This window comes from Lissotriton helveticus, chromosome 7 (assembly GCF_964261635.1).
Source record: "Lissotriton helveticus chromosome 7, aLisHel1.1, whole genome shotgun sequence".
NCBI classification, from domain to species: Eukaryota; Metazoa; Chordata; class Amphibia; order Caudata; family Salamandridae; genus Lissotriton; species Lissotriton helveticus.
This window is the reverse complement of record NC_136068.1, coordinates 479275887-479299876: the sequence shown is the minus strand read 5'-3', so window position 1 is coordinate 479299876 and position 23990 is coordinate 479275887. Positions and strand designations below refer to the sequence as shown.

Sequence of the window (23990 nt, the reverse complement as noted above, 5' to 3'; positions counted from 1 at the left end):
CACTTATATACATCAATACTCACATATACTAGTTTAAAACATGTGTAGTTACTCATAAAGATACTATTGAGACAGTCATTCACTTACTAACACACCCATACACACACTCATCCACCCATACAGTCCTGCACACATGCTGTCTTCAAAACACATACAAACAGTGAGTCAGTCATTCATGCATCTGTGCGCTAAGTAATACCCCCCACCAAACCATACAGACACTCATTCTGATACTCAAAAAACCAACTAATAACCCATATAGACACTCATGTAGCTACTCACCAACCCATGCAGCCACTTATACACAAAGTGAGACACTGATACAGATATTTACATATTTAAACATTACTCGCTAATACATGTATTCACTAAGATACACTTAATAAGTCAGTTATACAATCAATTTTACAAAAAAAAACATCCATTTAGACACTTATTTACCCATTTATTCTTCCATCAACCTTTAGATATAAATATATAAAAATATATATTTTTCAGCAAGACACACATTCACTGGATGATGTCATCAGTGATGTCATTTGAGATGTCATCAGTGATGTCATGAGTGATGTCACTGACCATGTCATGAGTGATGTAATATGTGACGTAATCAGGAGTGCATTGTGGGCACGAGAGTTATAGTTAGCTGAACTAACTATAAGGGGGAAATTTCAATGGTTTTGTGTGACTGAAATGTCCAGCTAACTATAACATGTGTGAAACCTATGTTTTTTTCAGTGAATATATGTATCTATACTACTATTATAAAGAGAGAACAAAACCCTTTGAGCCAGGTAAACTCGGGAACCACAGCGCCAATCCACATTCCCGATACATCCTTGAAATTGACAGGGTGTGTAGATGGACATAGGCTACATTAAATTAAAAAAAACATAAATTTAAAAAATTAACTTTAAAAACAAAGTAGTCCCCGGAAAGAAGCGCCGGCCGCGACGTCTGCGTCATGACATCGAGAGCACGGGGAGGAGCGGTGTTCAGGAGCAACAGGAAGAGCGGAGGACATGATCGTGGGGAGGAGCGGCGAGCGGTGAGCAGCGGACAAGCGGTAATGACCAGCGAGAAGCAAAATCAGCAGCGCGAGGAGGAGCGGCGAGTAAGGTAAGTGAAAGAGCCGCGGGTGCGCAACGAGGGACGGGCGGTGGGACGGGCGGAGGGACGGGCGGGAGATACAGTCATGCCAAAATGAGTCACCAATCTGCATAAACAAGGCTTGACAATCGCTTTGGCCCTCATGTAGCACACAATGCTTCCATCAAACGGGACGGGCGGAGGGACGGGCGGGATATACAGTCATGCCAAAATGAGTCACCAATCTGCATAAAAAAGGCTTGACAATCGCCTTGGCCCTCATGTAGCACACAATGCTTCCATCATACTTTTACAATATGAACACACACTGTAAATCATGCACTAAAGCCATGGCCTGCAAGAAAACCGACCATAGCTCATGAAATGTGGAATCTTACCCAGAGGATGATAGGGAAGGGCCAGGCTCTTAGCAATCTGCAGGGAGATTTAAATGCTGCCCCCAGCCCCCTTCTGCCCCAGGCAACGCTGGGGCGGGCTGCTAGTATATATATACACACACCAAGTCCCACAAAGCTCACGGCCCCCCGGCGCAGCATGTGACCGGGTGTGGGAGCCAGAATTATTCCACAAACCAAGCTCTGGAATCAGGAGAAAGTCACAACACTCCCAACAAGTGAAGTTTATTTAGGTAACGCACTCAGCGCATTACAACACAGACAGTGTCTTGATCACGGGTGATAGTGAAAAGTAAAAATAGACATTAAATAAAGAACCTGGTGCATAAACATAAATAGTGATGGAGAAGTAAATGTGAATGTGGGCACAATTTTGAAATACATTCTATAACAACAAAAGTATGTCAACAAAAAACTGTATTTAGTCATTTGTAGCTCAATTTATGTCCTACAAATGAAACTGACATTCTGAAGCTAAAAAGATGGATCACTGAAAGAACCTCGATGACACAAATATAGACGTACCAAAATATCGAGTAAAAAATATAGAATGAAAAAATACCGAATCCTCATCTCCATACAGGTAAGTACAAAAATATCGAATCAAAAATATCGTTGTAAAAAATATAGTAAGTCAAAATATCAAATTTTTTAAATGTCTTAAAAGTAATTGAAAATTAATGAAATAATAAATATAAGGAACTTAAACATACTTAAAATACTTAAATAACCTTAAAATTAATAAATAATTAATGTAGCTTAAAAAATTATAATTTTTTAATACATATATATATCTGAACATAATATTAATAAAAAATATACAATATTTTTACTGTAGGATAGCGGGAGGGTTACATTTACTATTACCACTCCAGTGAGTGCAACAGTATAGAAAACATTGGATAGCGTAGCAGTAAAAATTACTATTCCCACTCCAGGGAGTGCAACAGTAGAGAAAGCGTTGGATAGCGGGAGGGTAAAAATTACTATTCCCACTCCAGTGAGTACAACAGTAGGGAAAGCGTTGGATAGCATAGGGGCAAAAATTACTATTTCCACTCCAGTGAGTGCAACAGTAGGGAAAGCGTTGGATATCGTAGGGGTAAAAATTACTATTTCCACTCCAGAGAGTGCAAAATTAGGGAAAGCGTTGGATAGCGTAGGCATAAAATTTACTATTCCCACTCCAGTGAGTGCAACAGTAGGGAAAGAATTGGATAGCGGGAGGGTAAAAATTACTATTCCCACTCCAGAGAATGCAACAGTAGGGAAAGCGTTGAATAGCGTAGGCATACAATTTACTGTTCCCACTCCAGTGAATGCAACAGTAGGGAAAGCATTGGATAGCGGGAGGGTAAAAATTACTATTCCCACTCCAGAGAGTGCAACAGTAGGGAAAGCGTTGGATAGCGTAGAGGTAAATATTACTATTCCCACTCCAGTGAGTGCAACAGTAGGGAAAGCGTTGGATAGCGTAGGGGTAAAAATTACTAGTCCCACTCCAGAGAGTGCAACAGTAGGGAATGCGTTGGATAGCGTAGGCATAACATTTACTATTCCCACTCCAGTGAGTGCAACAGTAGGGAAAGCATTGGATAGCGGGAGGGTAAAAATTACTATTGCCACTCCAGAGAGAATAAAAATAAATTAAATATTAATACCAATTACAAATTAATTAAAAGTAATTAACAATTTTATATAATATAATAATTAATCAATTAAAAATACAAATACAAATTGATTATTAAAAATTATTACCTATTAATACTAATTATTTACCAATTAACAATTAATTAATTAACATAAAAAAAATTACAACAAAAAAACAATATATAAATTAAAATATTTAATTAATTACAATTAAATTACTTCCCACCCTGTTCCCCTATAAACACACAACCCGCAACAGAAAATAAATTAATAAAATTAACATAATTATCAATTAATCAATTAAATTAAAATTAATTCACAATTATATTTTAATTAATTACCAATGAAAAATTTAAATAACAATTAATTCAAAATAAATAGCAATAAATAAATTAAAAAATGTAATTATTTATAAATAAATTACTTCCCACCCTATTCCCCTATAAACCCACAACCCACTACAGAAAATAAATAATTAATACAATTAACATCATTATCAATTAATCAATTAATTAAAATTAATTACCAATTATATTTTAATTAATTACCAATTAACAATTAATTAACAATTAATTCAAAATAAATACCAATAAATAAATTTAAAAATGTAATAATTATAATTAAATTACTTCCCACCCTATTCCCCTATAAACCCACAACCCGCTACAGAAAATAAATTAATAAAATTAACATAATTATCAATTAATCAATTCATTAAAATGTATTACCAATTATATTTTAATTAATTACCAATTAACAATTAATTAACAATTAATTCTAAATAAATACCAATAAATAAATTAACATATTTAATTAATTATAATTAAATTACTTCCCACCCTATTCCCCTATAAACCCACAACCCGCTACAGAATTATATTACGCAAAAATTAAATACCATAAAATTAATTAATTAAAATAAATTATAATATAAATATACACTTTTCACACATATACTAACAAAAAATCACTTAAAAAAATTGGATATTATTAAAAAATGTATATTAACTTACCTCAAATTCGATATTTTTGTTGTCTATATTCTGTCCATTCTATATTTTTGTTGTCTATACTCTGTCCATTCGATATTTTGTCCATTCTATATTTTGAATTCGATATTACTGCTATTCTATTCGATATTTTTGTAGTCTATATTCTGCCCATTCGATATTTTGTCCGTTCTATATTTTTAATTCGATATTAATGCAAATCGATATTAAAAACTCGATATTTTGAGTGTATACCTAAAAAGATATTTTCAGAAAAGGTTTTATGCTGAAAATGGAAAGTGATATTTATTAGAAAACGTGCGTATTTTCAGTAATTAATTATGACAACATTTAACTTTTTCAAAACACGCTTAAAGCTAACAATTGAATGTTGATTCAGGTTGGCTTGGGGAGACTTATAGTTCTGGTTATGTCCTTCGTGGTACAGAGTACGTCTTCCTTTGGCTGTCATTGTTTTTCATTATCATTTAGGAGTGTTTCGTATTGATAAGCCTTCCCTGATATTTCTGCTGGTAATCTCATCTGTAATACTTGGATGGTCACTATTGAAAACCCTCATTAGTGTGCCCATAGTGTAATATTAACAGATGTGGTCACTATTTTACATTGAAAGTTTTTGCTATGATTTTGAGAGGATTTTGCTTGAGCAGACTTAGCTATCACTGCAGAAAAGGTTGGGGGCCCTGTATAAATAAAATGCATTTTTTAAAGCCTTTCAATATCATGTACATTGAGTAAATCTTGGGGAAATCTTTTAAATACTATGGGGCTTATTTACAAGACCCTTGCGCCACCGATATGTCACTTTTTCCCATATTAAAAGTGGCGCGCAGGAGGCGCAAGGGGCTGGTAAATAAGCCCCTATGAGTTCATGATGTGTTGTGTTAAACTGTCCTATCGTATTTGGTAGACAAAATGTTTCTTGTGAAAATTAATCCACTGTTGTGAATGTATTCATTTTGGGAAAAGACTTGAAGTATTGTGCATTCTTTGTTGAAACCCGGCATTTTGCTTTTAACCTTTCACTAGTCAGAGCCTGAATTTTCACAGCATTTTGGGGCCAACATATTCACCCGATGCACCACTGTCTTGAAGAGCTGCAATCATTCATCACCCACTCCAATGTTTCTATTTTTTCAACCTAGGAACGTTGCAACATACATGCCAAGGCACTCGTATCAAGTGACAGATTCCAATTTTTATAAACATATGATTCTGTATTTTAGTTATATTTCCACCTAGAATTACCTCAACTTGAATGCAAGTCAATAGGGAAAATATATTCCTCCTCCCCGATTTTATTTTTCAAAATCTCCATCTTTCCTGTTTCCATATGTTGACATGTATGTGTGACCTGGAGTCTGACATATATCTACAGGAAGATGCATTTACAAAGGAGCCATCCTATGAAGAGAAAACTTACAGTTCTCTATAACCAACCCTGCGTCTCTAATAAAACCTAACAGTAGGCATTCTAGAATGTTCCTTACCTTGATGATGTCTGTTTTGATTTCCTAACAGATTGTAGCCTTATTATGTATCTGCTTGCCCCTTCATCTGACTGGCCTGTTTAATTTCAGAAGAGGATGGCTGTTAAACTCTTTGATTTTATTTATTTTTAGTGTTTTGTGATAAAAGTGTGAAGAATACTGAAGTCTCCTCACGCTCTGTAGTTCTCCGCCCCTCACACCTGCTCATCCTCATTCCAAGACGCGCTCGTTACACATTCTTTCATTCATTCCATTAGTCCTGGCAGCAGCAGCTGCCCTGGGCAGACACAGCTCTGAGCAGCTGGCTCCTGGAGGTCACTTGCAGACGCTGTTATTGGTCGTGGTGGTAGCTCGAGGGTCCATCACTGGCTGGGTCCTTGAGCAAGCAGTCGCTCTGTGGAATGGCGGGATGTGGACAGATATCTATGGGGCAACTGTTTCCAAGCTGACACGCCCCTCACCTGACGGTCTGTCCAGGCTATTTTTAAATGTAAAAAGCGGCCTTCTCTATAATTGGTCACGTATCTTTTTTGCTTTTTTTGGTATTGATTTACATTTAAGGAAGATTATGTTCTGTTATGTTCTTATTTCTATAGAAGTTTTAGAAACTCAGTTCAAAGAAGGAGTAAGGTTTGTTTTAGTGTAATTATCTGCTGAATCCGATACGGAAATGCGCAGCTCTTGGAAAAACATGGTGCAATGTGTGCTCAAACAAAAAGAATGGTTATCAACCTGGCTTGTGAATCTGCACTTGCTGGGACCCACCTTTTGTTTTGTACAAACAGGGCCCTCAGTAGCTTCGATTGTGGGTAGATCATAATGAAGGGGTAGAAATAGGGCAACGTTCATGGAGTTTAAAGTCCTAAAAAGCAAAATGGGAAAGGAAAATCTTACAGGGCCGATTGTCAAAGATTTTGCTGTCACACACTCTTGTACTACTTGTTCTCACAACCGAATTGCAGGTTTATGGGAAGGAGTTACGCACGAATTGCCGCCCCTGCTTATAGCAAAATCGTCATGTATCATGCTCTCTGGGTTTTTATTGTTTCACGTGAGTGAACAGTTACAACAGGGAAATGATGAAAGAACGCAAGAGTTAACTCCCTTGGAGAAGGTTTTGGCGAAGCATGATTCCGGATGGTAATTGGGGCCCTTATATATAAAAAGTGTTGCATCGCTAGGGTGAAAAAGCGATGCAACACTTTTCACTGCAACATCCTTGCGACACCATGGATGAACTGTGTTTACTGTACGGCGGTCCATGTCGCAAGGATTTACAGATACGTCAGGAATCCTGACATATCTGTCGGCGCAAAAATGGTGCATTGCTGGAGTGTGTCTGGAAATAGACGCAACTCCCGCAATGGGTCATTTCACATGGGTCAGACCTCATGTGAAAAGGCCAGCATCACCCCTTAAGCCTGCTTCAAGCAGGCAGAAGGATTTGACTCAGTGACGTAGTAGAAGTGATGCAGTGAAATCTCACAGACTTCACAGTGCCATTTCTACAAGGCTTTTCAGCGTCGGAATGCGCAACCTGCATTCATTATACCTGTCAAAGGTATAATGTGGTGCAGGGGTTTACAAAGTGGTGCATCTGCCTAGATGCGTCACTTTGTAAATATGGCGTAGAGTAGCACATATTTTACGTCACCACAGCGTCACACAAAGTGATGCAACGGCGACATAAGGGGCCTTAAAAATGAGTTTTCTGAGTTCTTGCCTGTATAACTGTGTGAGTTCAACACAAAAAAAGGATACATGCGAAGTGCAGACAAAAATATTAAAGAAACTTAGATCAATACATTCTTAATAAGTTATGGAATGAAGTGCCTGAGCTTTTGGCTAAATGACAGGACTCCTCACTAGCATAATAGGTTTTGCTTGCCTCAATAGAAGGCCCGGGTGAAATTCCCATTATAATGGAACAGTCTCATGAAATTTTGTGAATTTTGAGTTACGCTTGTTACATACTTATCCCCACATTGACACCATTATATCATGATAAACACAAGGATATGATGGACGGAGCGCTGAAACTTTCCAGACACTCACCCCCACTCACAGATCTGGGTTGAATCCATCATCATTCGTTAGAGCGAAAGGCATTCTCGAGTCTAGGCTGGATGCGGAGACATGTTTCTTGCGAAAATATAGTGCTAGATGCCAATTTTGCATTTCTAATGATTATGTGTCATTTTGCATAAAATAAATGACAGCACTACAAGGACAAATTGTCAAAGATATATGAAGGGCTCTCCAAATTGTGTTGAAAATTCTGTTGGGTGGAAGCGAATTATGGCTATACGTTAACAAAATTGAGAAACACTGGACAAATGTGCTGTGCTGGATCAGGAAGATTACTGGAGCCATTTTGTTGAGAGACAAGGTATTAGTGCTTTTCAGAATCCCATTGAGGGAGACTGGGTTGATGCTTGGAACATGTATGACAACATACTTATTATTATGTAGCAAGTGCAAGTAGGCAAGTAAGTTGAAGGCGGGAGGGCACGCCACAAAAACAACTGACTCTGTAGTGATGGGATCTCTTTGCCTTTGAAGAGTAGATGTCTGTGCTCAATAACAAGGCAAGGTCATGGTGCACTGAGTCTAAGGTATTTGTTAAGATATATTCAATGAAATCTGAGGTCAAAGTGGCTCATAGGTATGGGGGAATTGTAAGAGAACTTCTGAATGTAATTAGGTTGAGTGTAGGCATCAATGACAGGTGGTAAATTTGGTATTCTACCATGCCAGATATCCCAAGTATTCCAGCTACCCAAACATACCCAAGTTTTGCATCTTTACTGGATTTGCTGTCTGTACCTCTCTTATCCCAGCTACTGAAAATATTCCAGCAATTATACTTATTTCAGTAATAGCAGCAGAATACAATTACTCTCACGTTACCAACTATTCCGGACTATTCCAGACATTTCAGTCATTCAGGTTATCTCAACTATGCTAACTATTCTATAAACCACCTATCCAAGTATTTCTGTTATCACAACTTTACCAAGTATCCAAAATATCCAGTCAATCAAATTATTCATAGTATTTCAGTAATTAGACTATCCCAAGTAATCACACTTGCCTATCCCTCGCAAGTATTCCAAATATTCAAACTATTCCAGCCATTGGACCTATCTCATCTAATCCAACAACTTCAAATATTAAAAACAATCTATTTCAGCAAAGGGTATCCAATGATTTCAGCTACTTAAAATATTGAAACTATCCTAGCCAAACGGCAAGAGCTGTCGACCTCTAAGTTGGGGAACTAGGTTCGAGTCTCGGCAGGGACGCTAAACATCCTGTTATTCTGAGCAAAGCACTTTGGGCCAGATGTAGGTAAATCTGAAATACCAATTTCTTAATAGCGAATTTTACCGATTCAGTATTAAGAAAGTGGTATTTCCTATATAGGTAAAGATTCGGTAAAAAATACAGAATCCATACGATTCCTTATTACCGAATTGGTAATTGAGAGTCGGTAATAAAGAATACCTACCCATTCATTTCTATGGGCTTGGAGGCCCATAGGAATGAATGTGAAGACATTCACTATTAGCAATTCTGTATAACCGAATCGCTAATAGCGGGAGCACTTTCAAGGGTGCCAGGGTGTCAAAAGGACACCCTGTTGCACCCCTGAAATGTGCATGTGTGCACTTGTGGCGCACATACGTGCCCTAAGGGCATGAATGTGTGCCAGAAGGCACTTCACAAAAAACCAAAAAGTGATTTTTTAAAGGAAATCGGTAATTACCACCAACTTGAAGTTGGTGGCAATTACCGATTTCTTAAGGCTCAAAAGCACTCTTTAATGTGCTTCCTACATTGCATTTAAGGAATCGGTATTACTGACTCCTTAAATGCAAGAGCAATAAGGAATCGGTATTTACCGATTCCATATTTACCGATTCCTTATTTACCGATTCCTTACCTACATTAGGAATGGCTAAATACCGGTCAGTAATGCTGAAATTTACCGAATTTCGGCGTTACCGACCGGTATTTAGCCGCCTTCATCTGGCCCTAAATCTCCCAGTGCCTAACAAAAACAAGCTTTAAAAATGCAATAGGTCTCGCCTTTGATTAAGTTAAAGCCATCTGCTTTGCTATACAATACCATTAGCAAAGCAAATGGCTTTAACTTAATCAAAGGCAAGACCTATTACATTTTCAATGCTTGTTTACCCAGTTTACTAATTACGAAATCCAGAGCAAGATAAAATAGAGGCTCCAAAAAGTGGAAGATCACCCCCAGTGGAAGTCTTTGTTTATAATGTTCATGGATGGGCAAGGGGCAATGCTCATCGGCGTGGCCTCATAATGTTGAATCTGAAGCAAATTCAGCATTTTGAAGCTGCCTTATGGCAGCAGGCCCTGCTCACATTTGAATCAGTCTTTTGCTATGATTGGCTGTGCACAGATTGGTCTCCCTGACAGCCATCATGCGTGTGGGGCATCCCAGCGCATGGCACCCACCCTTGTGAAGTAGGTCAAAGAGGACCCCTCTCTACGGGATATACTTCTGCCACTGACCTTTGTAAAGATGTGGTGCTGCCATTCATGTGGGGAATAAAGTAGAAATGTCTGGGAGGGAGACTTAGCAATTGTTTGGCCTTTTTGCGCTCACTCAGGTAGGAAATGATTGATTTAGTAAAAGGCATCGGTCACAGCTGCAAGTGCATAGTGAAACTGCTGAAGGGCACAGATGCTCTGAAAGTTTCCAGCACTGGTTCTTAAGGTGGGGTAAGGAATGTTAACACAGCACACTGAATGTCACTGCTCGCGCTATCAGGCACATGTGGCAACACGCCCGGCTACTCGTTTTCGTGACCTTGCGCCACACTTCCTTGTAGAAAACACATGTTGGTGCACATTATGAGCTCAAAATCAGCAAGTATTCCTTGTTTTCAGAACTGCATGGGGAACTGGAACCGAAAGAGCGTGCCATTAAAGAGGAAACATAGAGAACCAGGAAGCAGAAGCAAGGTGATTGCAACAATGCAGTACGCACTAGTGGGTTCCCGGCACTGGCGTAACGAAAAGTGAGGGGGCCTCCCTGCACGGTACTTAGGGGGGCCCCCTTCGGGCTCAATCAGGAGCTCTCCCAGCCAGAGTTCAGTGCAGAGGGGGCCCCTTGGAGCTAGGGCCCCCCCGTACCGCGTGGGCTGCGGGGGGCCTGTGTTACGCCCCTGGTTCCCGGCACCACTCATTGTAAAAACTGACCGACACTGTTCACTGGAACGCTCGTCCGGTGGCTGCTTTCGACAGCCGAGACCTAAAAAGGAATGTGTCCGTCTGTAACACAACTGGTGCTCATGTAAAGCGCTCTGATACCTTCGGGTCCAGTTTGTGCTCTATAAAACTCCCCCAAAAACAAATACATCACAACTATCCTGTATAATACACAAGGTGGGGTATCCACCCAGAAAGAGAGTAACTGAAGGTAAGCCACTTGTTCTTCAGGGCCTGGTGAAGGACATGCCAGGATTAACAAAGTAATGACTGCACTGAAGGAAGGGGGAGCAGAGAAGAAAATAGGATCAGTTATAAAAGCAGGCCAGGCAGATCAAAAATTGGAGCGAGAAAGTAAAGGAGGGAGGAAGATGAAATTATAGAGTCGAATGTAAAGTAAAACAAGAAGAGGAAGTGGAACAAGCAGCATGTGCCAACATCCACCACTTCCGGTCTTCATGCACATCCCTGCCTGCTTTCTGGAGCTCTGCCCTTCAGGCACATTCTTAGCTCAAAACAGCTAATGGTTGAGCCGAGGGTGTTTTCCTGGGAGCGAGGATCGACACATTGAAGTGGCATTGCAGTAGCCATACACCCCTTGCTACTAATCTGCTTCCAAAGTAGAGGCAAGTAAGTCAACAGGTTCACTAGGAGAATCGAGCCAGAGGTGAGACAGGCACCTGGCGTGGCTCTAAGAGCCTAAGCAAGAGCAGAGGCATCAAAAGATTTGGCATGTAAAGCAAGAAACAAATGTTGCATAAAATATAATAAAAACTCTTTAACATTATTTCCAATTCAAGTAAGGGTTATGTCTTTAATGTGTGCTTCATAATTTAAAGTATTCGATTATATGACGACCTCAGTGACATGTATTTGTAAGTAATACTTTCCATACAAAAGTACATTAGGGGGGAAATGGACTGTGATTATAGTACTTGGCCTGGCTCTATTTTGGCTCGTCAGTGCCCAGGGACCAAGAGCTGAGTCAGATCCAGACACTTGTCTTGAGCCAGGTTTGAGGCTTAATTGTATTGTTCAACTCTGTTATGTTCCCCAGCTGTGTATCAATGATGCCTGTGAGCCCACCACCACTTTATTTTAACGTAAATTAAAGTGGGTGTGTTAATTAATTTAAATGTAATTAAGGCCATGCAGGCATTGCTCCACACAAGTCTACTGTTCTATGGAGAACTTTCCTGGAAATGCGCTAAGCTTATCCAGTCCTGATAGTCTTGAACATACATACTTGTTTCTCAGAGATATTATTCTCTTGCGCCTCCCGTGGGCAAAATTCAATCGTTTGGAGTTTTTTTCTCTTCACTATGTCTGTGAATGGAGGGTGGTTGGGGTTGTTCCATGTGCCCATGAGCAGGGCTGTATCTCAGTCAATAATGTTAGGTGGGTGTAAGTCTGAGATTTCCCAACAAGAAGCCTGCTGCGCCCAGCTATAAAGGCCCAGGCGGTCTGCAGCGCAGATGGAGGAGCAGTGAGTGGAGTTACGGGTATTTGTTGTGAATTAGCAGTCATTTGAAACCATACCCCAAAAAAGGCCCCAAGCATCCCTCTCCTTCATTTCAAAGATTTCAACAGACCTAGCAAAGAAACGTCTCCCAAGGTGTGCCAGTCTATATGCATCATCTGAGCTTCTATCCTTCAAATCAGCTAAAGAAGACACTGTCCTTGTCCTTCTGTTTTATCTCAGCTAAGATTCTCTACACAAAAACCCCACTCTGTTGTAGCTGCCAGGTTCCCCTTCTTCATCTGATGAACTCATGCTCTCCTCCTCCAAATCTGCGAGGAGCTCCCCAACTCTTCCTCTGTAGAGCCATCTTAAGGCATGTACATAGTCGCCAGTTACCCCAACTTCCAAGGGGTCCCCTGGTTAAGTGATCAGGACAGCCACATGACTTATGCTTTCTAAAAACCACTGACTCGCTCTACCTATCCCTACATCTCTTCTTAACCAAGGGCTTTATTACACCATCCTTGCAACATTGTGGACTACCCCAGAAGACAAGGAGGTGTCCAACAAAGAACTGTAGTGGTGGCCAAAGCCTACAAGAGAGCAACCCGATACATACGGGACCTTAGGGCAGCCGAGCTTGAACTTCGGCCTGAAAGCAGAGCCTGAAATAAAGATGTGACTACAAATTAGAGGGACTGACCCAGAGATGGAGGGGTGGATTGATGCTTACTTAGTGCTTGGACTATTCCAGCTTCAGGTCTTCTTACTATCTGAACCACATGCAGAGGAAATCAATTTCAAGATGGAGGGCACAAGTCAGGATGGACATGGGCGTACAGAGTCCCCTCCTGTTTTTTAGGTCCTGAAAGAAGGAGGTGGGGATTGGCCTTGTGTCTTCTGCAGTGCACTTGCGAGTCATGGACGGGTCTTGGGGCTAGGGTGACCAACCGTCCGCAAATTTCACGGACCGTCCGTAATTTGGACCTCAAGTCCATTGTCCGTGAGGATCCCTTTTACGGATGCCTTTGGTCTGTAATTTTGGCCATCACAGGGAGCAGGACTGCTCCCTTGTGAGAAGCCTTAGCACCTTGATGGGGGCGCCTCGCGCTCCTCCTGGAGCACAAGAGCAGCCCCACCCGCCCATTGTCACTCTGTATGCAGGCTAATTGCCACATACAGAATGTCAATGGGGCAGTCTGGGGTGTGACAGCATATGGTGGCCTACTCCTGCCTCAGGGTAAAGCAGGGCAATTGTTGGATAAAAGGTAAAACGCCCATGCTGTAATGTTGGAAAACACTTTATATAAAGAAGCCTGTAAAACAAGTTAAAAAGAACAGGTTATCGATCTTTCACTGTCTCATCATTTTAGAACTGAAGTATTTTCAATGTTATATTAAGCAAAGCCATGGTTGCTGTTATTTTTTTTTTAAAGCAAATAACAACCATTGACAAAAGCCAATAATCCTGGCTTGTTGTTGGTGTAATGATACTTGCTGTTTTATATATCTGAATGCAATGACAGAAACAACATAATACCAATCGCGCGGAACACTATGCTAAGCACAGATTTTTAGCCTAGGTGTTTTAAACCACGACCTTAATGACACTGAACACCCCCTTTGAAGAGACCCCCCAGTTTTCTAACATCACTGAAAGCCCTGGAAACAACACCATGTCACAGTCACCTCACATGACTAAAAGGGTTAATGGGTGGAAGGATAAGTGACTGGGTGATTGGATGAGTAAGTGAAAGGATGGCTGGATGGGTGGGTGAAAGGGTAAATGGCTGGATAGATGAGTGAATAGATGGATGGTAGAAGAGTGGATGGATGGCTGTACGGATGGATGGGGTGAAAGGGTGGGAGGATTAATAATGGATGGATGAGTGAAAGGATGGATGGAGGGATGGATGAGTGAAATGATGGATGGAAGGATAAATGGTGGATAGGTTTGCAAATGATTGAATATGCTTGGATATAGATGGGCACATAGATGGAAGGGCAGAATGAATGGTGAAAGACTGAATGATAGATAAAAGAATGATTACACCTTGTAGCACCCATTATCTTAAGTAACATTTCCTATACATTGACTTTCACCTTTATATGTATTCATAATGTGTGTGTGATGTAGCACAATCCGACAACCTGCCCTACATACTTGGGATGAGTAACACTATAAAAGGAATTAAATACACATGAGAGATGGTCTATGTGAAGATGAGGGGCACCATTGGAGGGTGGTAGCTAGGTCGGACTGGCCAACCGAGCATCAGGTGTTTCCCTGGGAGGCTGGAAAAGGGGGTGAGCGGTTTTGTTACTGGGGGCTGGCACTGCAAAGTTCTTTGTATATCCAGTAGTTTTCAATCAACAATAAAAGCGGCCTCTCTTATATTCAGGTGTGGTTCACCATCGTCTGGTGACTAATGTACCTGATTGAGCGAGATGCAACTTTTGAATCGTCTAAGGTAGCAAGCTGCGGCCATACTGAAAAACTGTGAAGGGCACGATTGTCTCAACCTAATATAAACTTATTTTGACTTGTACTTAAGTGGTTGTCTATTTACTTACTTATATACTATTGCGCAACCTCCTCTGACGTGTCTGTAAAACGTACCTTTTGTCCCGAAGTTTTGTCCTGAATATTGACCTTTTGTCCTGAATTTTGACCCTTTGTCCTGAATTTTTACACTCGCCATCCTGAATTTGCAGCCATGCCAGTTGGTCACCCTACTTGGGGCTCACACGTAGGCTGTGACATAGCGGTAGATGAAAGCGACCAGGAATTGGCTTCTCAACAGGTACAGCCTCTCTACTCCCGTATCGTTGCTGGGCTACACACAGAAATACCCATGTCCTGGGTTGCTTGCAAAGACAGCACTCATGTCACAGTGCGGGTTAGAAATGACATGGATTGTTTTTAGGTCAAAAACTTCCCGGCATGCCGCCGCTTTTAAAGTGTGTTCATGTAGCATATTAGAGCAATCTTCTGACAAGCATAGCAAGGGGCCGGCCCATCATAGCTCTCGAATTGGCAAGAGTTTGAGCTATTAGTATTGTAAATGAAAAAACCTTTTCTCTCTTTGTTGGTTTTGAAAACAGATAAATACAAGGCATTGTCATTTACAATGCCAAAAGCTTAAACTCTCGCAAATGCGAGACCTATTGCATTGCAAATGCTTGTTTTTACAGAGGGGACTGTATTCCACTTACTTGAGGCCAGCGGGGGATCAGAGGTGTCACCACCCTATGCTTCAGCACTGGAGCCGCTTGCATTTAAAAACACTGTGTGTATCCTGGTTATGGGAGTTTTTAAACCCTCCTTCCAACTGGCAGATTCTCCTTTATTGGGGGTTATCTTTGAATCTCTCATCTGAGAAGTTGCAGAGAACGTCACTCTTTTAACTCTTCCGTCACCTAATGAACTGTAAATGTGCAGCGCTTTTGTGCTTTGAAGGTGGCACAGAGCACCAGCAGAAACCAAACATGCCATACCACCAGGTTTATTGTTAGAAAATACACCGAGTACATTTTGTTGATTGTCTAAATACCACCTAAAGAGTTTATAACAAGTTCCACACCTCTGTTTTAAAATAGTGTCCTCCCTCTATCAATTCGCGGCTGAATGACTCATTGATAGGTGAAAAAATGTATGTCCCATTTCTGTGTGATTAAGTTAACTTGCTTTTATATTATTTATTTATTATTTATGGTATAAGGGTATAACATTACTTATTGAGACGTCACTGCCTGTAACCTCATTCTGAATGAAATATGCTAATTAGTCTCCCCACTGTTCTTCTTTGGACTAGCCTTGAGGCACTGCAATTTAGTACCTGCAACTCTGTAAGACTTACGTCAATCACATGTAGGATTGCTGGTTCTCTCCAATAGCAACATGTATGCAGTCCAAGACTAAGTTATAAAATACTATTTGTCCAGAATGTTAGTCCATATGAGTAAGATGACGGAAATAAAGATAACTTATGCCATGTGCACTGAACTACACCAGAAACATGAGGATCAATTTACAAAGCCAAAAAGATCTCAAAACAGTAGTAAAAGTAATCAATTTTAGTCTCTGACTAACTCAAGCACCACGCATGGTCATTCACAGGTACTGCAACTCACTCCCCCAAAAAAAAAAATAATGGAGGCAAGGACTACACCCTCAAGCAACTATTAATACATTAAATTAGTTCTAAGTTAAAATTAAATGTATATGAAATAGTTTTGAGTGTTTAAAAGTGGAATTAAATTAATACATTATTATTTTATGATAAAAAAGTAATAACTAACTTATTAAAAAAGAAGACATTAAAAAATAGACACTAAAAGTCTAAAATATATTTTTGATTAATTTAAAACAGTTAATCATTAATTAAATGTACTAAATGCTCATTAAATAATAAAATGTTAGTGTCTGTGGAGTTTTTTGCATTTCGATTCAAATTATGTATATATTCATTTTATATATTTAAATATTTAATTATTTAAGGAACATTAATTTGATTAGTTAATGTGAGGTAACATTTTATTTTATTGGGTATAGGTTAATAATAATTATTTTATATTACTTTACTTTGAAATATTTGTAATCTTTTAATTAAGAATTAATACATTTTTTTTAATTTTTCCTTCTGCTGTACCATATGGAGATCTACACCTACATGTGAAAAGTTAGTAGTAGTAACTTTGCACTCCTTAATTCAGCCCCCAACAGCTGAAATGAGGGGGTGGACATCTCTAAATTTGCACTTACAGTTAGAAATGTTGCAGTGAGAAAAAGTGCAGAGTTACGCATAATTGCAAGAGTAAATTTACACATGAGTAAACCTACATGTGCAAGCTTGCCTTTGTGAATAGGGCCCATGGAGTTTATTAACGAATATGAATATATTGTGCATGTATTAGTCACACACACAATACAGCTTCTACATATTGGCTACCAATTTCAATTTGCTCAACATTTGGGGGTCGATTCCGATTCAGGAAAAAAATAGTCCGTACGATTCTTTTCCGGAGTCGTCTCCGTACGAATCGTGAACATGCCGTACGAACCGTCGAGTACGATCCGGACCGGGGGATGAGGACGCGATTCGTACGGTCCACGTCAGGTAAGGGCGATTCGTACAGAAAAGCACACATTCACATATACACCGTATGGTGCGTACACCACATGATCGCAGGGGTACGGTGCATACCCCTGCGATCATGGGGTGAACGCACCGTACCCCGTGATCGCAGGGTGTACGCACCGTACACCCAGCGAACTTGGGGTATGGTGCGTACACCCCATGATCGCAGGGGTACGCACCGTACTCGGGGGGGGGGCGTTCAGTACCTGTTTCGGGGCGAACTCTGCTTTTACGGCTGTTTTCAGCCCCCGTAGAAAAAGGGTCGTACGGTGTGTACCCGACACGAATCGTTCTTGCTGGGTCGGAAAAACCAGCCGCGCACCATACAGATGTCGCGTACAGCGGGTTCCGAGGGAGAATCGTACAGGGATTTGATTCGTACAGTGTCTGTATGATTCGTACGAAGTCCAGCTCCTGGTACGAATCGTACTTCGTTGTACGTACGGGGGACGTTGCAGGGTACGATTGGTATGGAAATAACCCTCCGAGCGGCTATTCGGAGCGTTTGTTCCGGAATCGGAATCGACCCCTTGATGTTTACTATTTGGAAACATTGATTTACTTTTGAGATTGTGGTTCTTTCAAAGGAGTACACATGTTTGCCACTTTGCAAGAATGTAGATTCAAATTTTATATTCTTCTTTGACCTGCACAACTTGTGATCATGGTCTGACATTTACACCATATGAAGAGCATGGCTCGGTGCTTACCTCCATTCTTGCATGTCTGTTGCTCCACTCATTTTAAATTCGGCAATCCCATTTGGCATACCGCAACTTATATTATTATCTCCAATAGGCTATTGAATATGGATGCTGTAAGTGACATTGGTAAAGCTGATTCCAAATCTGACCCACATTTTTAGGTTTTGCTTGGCAATGCGTACGAAGTACGCATGCGCTAGCAAAATCTTATGTTTTGCTCTGTGGGGTCGGGTATCCGCCCCCTCCTCGCCCCCTCCTCCCATTGGCTAGCTCCATAAATGGAGGCTAGCCATTGGGAGCCGGATCTCTCCGTCAAGGCCGGACCAGAGTCGGGGGCGTTCCCGAGATTTTTTCCCTCTCCGCCTCTGCGATGTCGTCATCGCGGCGGTGGGCGGAGTTATGTTTTTTTTTACATTTGTTTGTTTTTCCCATTACGCGGCAGACCGCCGCTGGAGGAAGTCGAGGTGAGTGCTGCCGTTCCCTCCCCCCTCCCGCTGTCCGTGAGCCCCCCCCCCCCCCCCGCCCACCTCCCATGAGTGAAAGAACGGCGCTACACGGGAGGACGGCGAGGGGTGCTTTTTTTTCGGAGGTCCCGCAGACAAGTACCATGGCGCACACCCTGCCGATAGGTGAGTCCTCTAAGCGCTGGACAGCGATCTTCCAAGCGAGACATCTTCCCCTCACAGACAGCCCCGTGACCCTCATCAAATCTGCACGGCCCGTGCACTGGGGGTCTTGACCTCTCGTGGCTGTCTCCGTTCTGAAACGGTCTCTAGCAAGGCGCTGTCAGCTGCGCGCCCCTGAGAGGGAGCACGACCCGGGGTACTGGTACAACATTGGGCGTCTCTGCTCCTTGGATGCTTTAGCATCTTGCAGGGCCTTGCCCCCAGCCGTACATACACGTGAGTGCGTGCGTGGCTCTGCGTGTTTTGGGAGACTGCACGGTGCTGTCATCTTGATCCCTTCGGTTTCGGGGACACTGGCAGATTGCGCGGCTCCTGGTGCTGGGGCACATTACGCGGTGCCGCCACCCTGTACCCTCCTGGGGCGCACACTCATGGTACTTTGGATGTATCCTCCCGGAGCGCAGGGCTCATGGGACATTGGCACATTGCACGGTAGTTGTCATCCTGCACCCTCCCGGGGCGCACGGCTCGTGGGACATTGGCACATTGAGAAGGGGGGCTGCCACACTGGTCCCTCCCAGAGAGTATAGCTCGTGGGACATTGGCACAGTGCTGTCACTCTGTAACCTCTCAGAGCGCACAACGGTGGAGCGCACACTCATGGGACATTGCCACATTGAGGAGGGGGCTGTCACACTGGTCCCTCCCAGAGAGGGCAGCTCGTGGGACATTGGCACATTGCACAGTGCTATCACTATGTACCCTCCCAGACCGCACGGCGCGTGGTACATTGCCACATTGAAGAGGGGGGCTGTCACACTGGCCCCTCCAGAAAGGATAGCTCGTGGCACATTGCACAGTGCTGTCACTCTGTACCCTGCCGGGCGCACGGCTCACAGCGGGTGCTCAGTCAGTGCTTAATTTGTGCCGGTGCTTTCCGGTGCTTAGCACCGGCACTTAATTGACAGGGCCGGGTCTACATGCATTGCAGCACGTCATTGACTTTCTTGGATAATAATTTACCTGACCTCTATTACTGTACTTGGCTGTGTGTATCACAGTGTGTTACTGTTATTTTATGTTACAGTGTCTGCTGCTGAGTTCGTCCGTCTGTCTCATTCTCATCAATCAGAGTCAGTGCAATGAAATCTCTATGTTCCGCGGCCGTGCTGCCCTTTGTTCAGTGTTCCCGGCTGGAGGGGCGGGATGGGCTGGATTGTGGTTCTTCTGCGGGGGTTGGGCGGCAGCAGACAGCGTGAGCGTATTTCCGATTGCGCATTGCCACGCCCTACCATTGCCGCGCACGAGCCGGTCGCACCCCACCACTGAGTAAACGTGACTACTGGTACTTCAATCAATGGCCGTTCAACTTAAGTCTCCAGCGACGACCGACAACTACGTTGGTTGAGGACCGCAGGCAGCAGTAGTAGTGGGGCCATACTACAGTAAACAGGCAACAGCTGCAGCACAAGGTGAGGCAGGCACTGCAGGCCCGCCTGGCCCAGTGTGCCCTTATTTTTCAGTTAACGCACACACCGCAGCGCACTTTCTGCACTCTGCAGTCACTGCGTGTCTGCGTTCTTCTGGCTTTGCTGTATTTTTGAACACTGACTGACTGACGACTCACCCGGTCCCCGGCCCCCTCCCCCGACGTTCCATTGATCCTACACCCCCCACTCCTTGAAAAATTATGCTAGTCTACTGTAGAATGATCACCTACCTCCTGGCACATTGTCTGCGTGCGTCTGCGGTAGTAGTTCACCTCTGGCCTTAAAATGTTAGCGCAATAATATAAACAAAAGAATGCATTTTATTTCGAATGCAAACACATACAGATTTTTAGTAATCCAGGCCAGCCGCCCGGCCCACCACGTCAACAAACAAACCCTAAGTTTAAGTAGATGTAAGCAGGAAGTTAGTTAACTAAACAAGTAGTGTAGTAGCAAGTGCGACGTAGAGTAGCCACCATGCGCCTGCCGTCCATGCCATGATGATTGATGATCATCTTCAGCTAGACATACCTCTCCAGCGCTCCAGTTACACTGAGCACTTCATTGTCTGCCTTGTTTTCCCTGCAATGTCACCTTAGGGCCCACAACATCGCAGTGCGAATTTCCTTTCAGATAAAAAAAAGTTTTAGTTTTAATATATTTATGTAATCTTTTTATCGATCCACTTAAAGGATATATTGCAGGTTTCCCCATTGACATAAAACACGAAGTGACAAACAAACATATTGTGGATAATGGCGTGATTAAAATGAGAACCCGATGTTCAATCCATAAGTAATTTAACAAGACTGTTAGTACCTTCCAAGTCACTGCTTAATACTGCTTTGTTTTCGTCTCGTGTCTTCCGTGCCTCTGCTACTTCATCTCCCCTTGCTGTGTTCTCCCCATGCCCCCACCACTAGCTGCTTTAAAAACACTCTTAAGATGGCCTTTTTTTAATGTACACTGTTTGTGTGTAGACTGACTCATGGTCTATCAAGTTACCCAATCTGGTGGTAAGTGGTTTTATTTTATAAACTGCTGTAATTCATTTTAATTTTCAGGCTGTTAAGTTGTAGTTTCACTCATGTTTGTTTTTTTCAACTCGCTTGTTTCACTTGTTCGAATGCCTGTTTCACTGGTTCAAATGGAATATGCATAATGATGTTACTTTCACCCTATTAGACAACAAACTCGTCCTGCTTCCTTCTTTTCTAATCACACTTTACGCTCTTTGGCTTGTTACCTGATCTGCCATGTTTTATTGTAGAAAGAACACCATATCAGCCAAAATACTCCAAACAACAATTAATTTGCAATGCAACAGGTCTTGCATTTATGCGAATTTGAGCTATGGGCATGTAAATGACAATGCCTTTTATGTATGGTTTGGTTTTTAAACTGACGTGTAGTGGCACTTCTATCATTCATGCTGAACATATATTCTATACATACTCCCTATGGCTTTGGTTCAGCCTCCTTCTGCTTGTGGCTTCTTTGGTTCAAGAACCTTCAGACATTGGCTTGAAATATTGTCAGTCACATCTTGGATCAGCCACAGGAGTATTTTTGTTTCATCTTCTGTATGAGGGACTATTAGATTAAGCTATTGACATTGTAAATGACAATGCCATTTATTTATCTGTTTTCAAAACCAACACATAAATAAACAATTTGTCATTTACAATGCTAATAGCTCTAACTTTGGCAAAGGCAAAACCGTTGCATTGTAAATGCTTGTTGAATGAGGAACAGAAATGATTGTTAATCTAAATAATGTCTGTGCCTTTTCTGATAAATGTTTTGTAAGACTAAAAGTCCTAAATAAACACACACTGCAGCAGTATAATTTCCTCCATTTTTCTTTGTCCCCGAAAATTGGCCTTTTATTTGTGCCTGTAGGCATAGGTCTGTGTTGCTCATGAACACAAACTGCAAACCGGTGCTCCCTGGGGATACCTCTTAGTTTACCATGATATGGTAACACAATGCATTGGTATCTTACCCTGCTGTATCCCATTCCGCAAAGAGTTGTGGCTGTTAATAGCATTTTATAGATTTTGGGGTGCAATTAAATATACACAAGGGAGATTCCTCCCTAAGTCCAGTGGGCTGGAGCCTTCGTGGTGTCTTCCTATTCATATTCATTTTATGTGCTTGAATGTTTTCCAATGCCGTGTGCAGAATCTTTGAAATATTGATGGGAAAAATCATAATGTGTATGTAGATAAATGTGCTGTTACGAGCATTGCACCTTTTGTTTGGATTAGCCTAGGTTGATTGCAAAAACGTCTTTCAAAGCATGGAGGTTGCAAGATGGAGGATGGATGACTGACCACAGAAGACAACCAGAGCACTTCAAAGCGTTGCTTTATTTCCTTTCCTGTTCTGTATGTTCCATGGAATATTACAGAGAATGAATACAGTTTCCCATAAAAGCAGGCTCCTGGAGCACTTTGCTCCTAGGTGGTGGCCACCCTGATGTAATCTGAGAGTAGGTCAATGGGAGCACTATCCAGAAGAACTGCTTTCCCCCTTTAGATGGGAATCTACACAAACCTGATAGGCATGATTTAGAACTTTCGCTGTATGAGGAGGGGGTGGGCCTTGGAAAGAGTGGCAATTTGCGCAGAGAGCTAACTAAGAGGCACTCTTTCCTCCACCAATCTCCCCACCCCCTCCCAAAAGAAAAAATAAAGTTGCTGTGGGTGTCGCCGATGTCCTGGGGTGTTTTGACACCCCTTAGTGGACATCGTCTGCTTACAGTTTCCAAACACAAGGTGGAGAGCTACTTTATGCAGTGGTTACTAGCTTGTCTACTCTACCACAATGTGATATTGGCTCCCCACCAGGTAACCATGTGAAGGGAGTCATAATCGTATGACACACCGTGGCACTCTGTGAGTTGGCAGGTTTGTATCTAGGCACATAATACTCCCATGTTTATGGTATGCACTCAAAGAGCGGAGTGTCCATCTCTAAGGATCGGTCCTCAATTTTCATTAATCACTTTATGCTTGTACATTTACACCAATGTTTCTGAATTTGTGATTCTAGTAAATAATAGCATTTCTCATAAACCCAATCCAAACATTTTCCCACTAAAGGTTTACATTTAGATGTAAGTATGCAGTAGTTTCTTACGTAAGGGCAGCTGATGTGCTAAACATCTGCCGTCAATTATGAATTATGACTCTGAGGACTCTTTGGCCACTCCTGGTGTTAAACCTTCTCATCCTGTCGTAGATGCATGACAAACAGCACCTTGACGCGGTTGCCATTGGCAGATACATGTCTCCCTTAGCCTCATCCTTCTCCTCTCTTCCTCAGGACACTGTAGCAAAGTTCAAGGCGAATGTGCGTGACCAGCTGAACATGATGCGAGCCTACCTGAACGTCATGGAGTCCTCCCTGGGCCAGGAGGCGGAGAAGGTGCAACGTGCAGCCTCGTCCGCACTGCTGGAGGAACGCAAGACCATGTCACGCTACCTGGAGCAGCTGAAGCAAATGGAGGGGGTGCTGAACGAAGTGGAGGGAGAGCCACAGACCGAGTTCCTCAGGGTACGGCAGCATATCAGAGGGTAGAAGGGGATGAAGTGGGAGAGATGGGTGAGCAGATGGAAGCATATTTCTAGCTTAGGTGGGAAGGAGGGTAGATTAGTTCA

General features: G+C 42.1%; 1 protein-coding gene across 1 annotated transcript in view; it reads left to right on the top strand.

Annotated features, from left to right (window-relative positions):
* The window catches only part of TRIM72 (tripartite motif containing 72), a 123402-nt gene that overhangs the window by 78149 nt on the left and 21263 nt on the right, over positions 1-23990 (top strand). The window contains exon 4 of the mRNA XM_078652454.1: positions 23656-23886. Within this exon, the coding sequence (XP_078508580.1) occupies positions 23656-23886 (231 nt within the window). The remainder of the gene's footprint in view (positions 1-23655; positions 23887-23990) is intronic.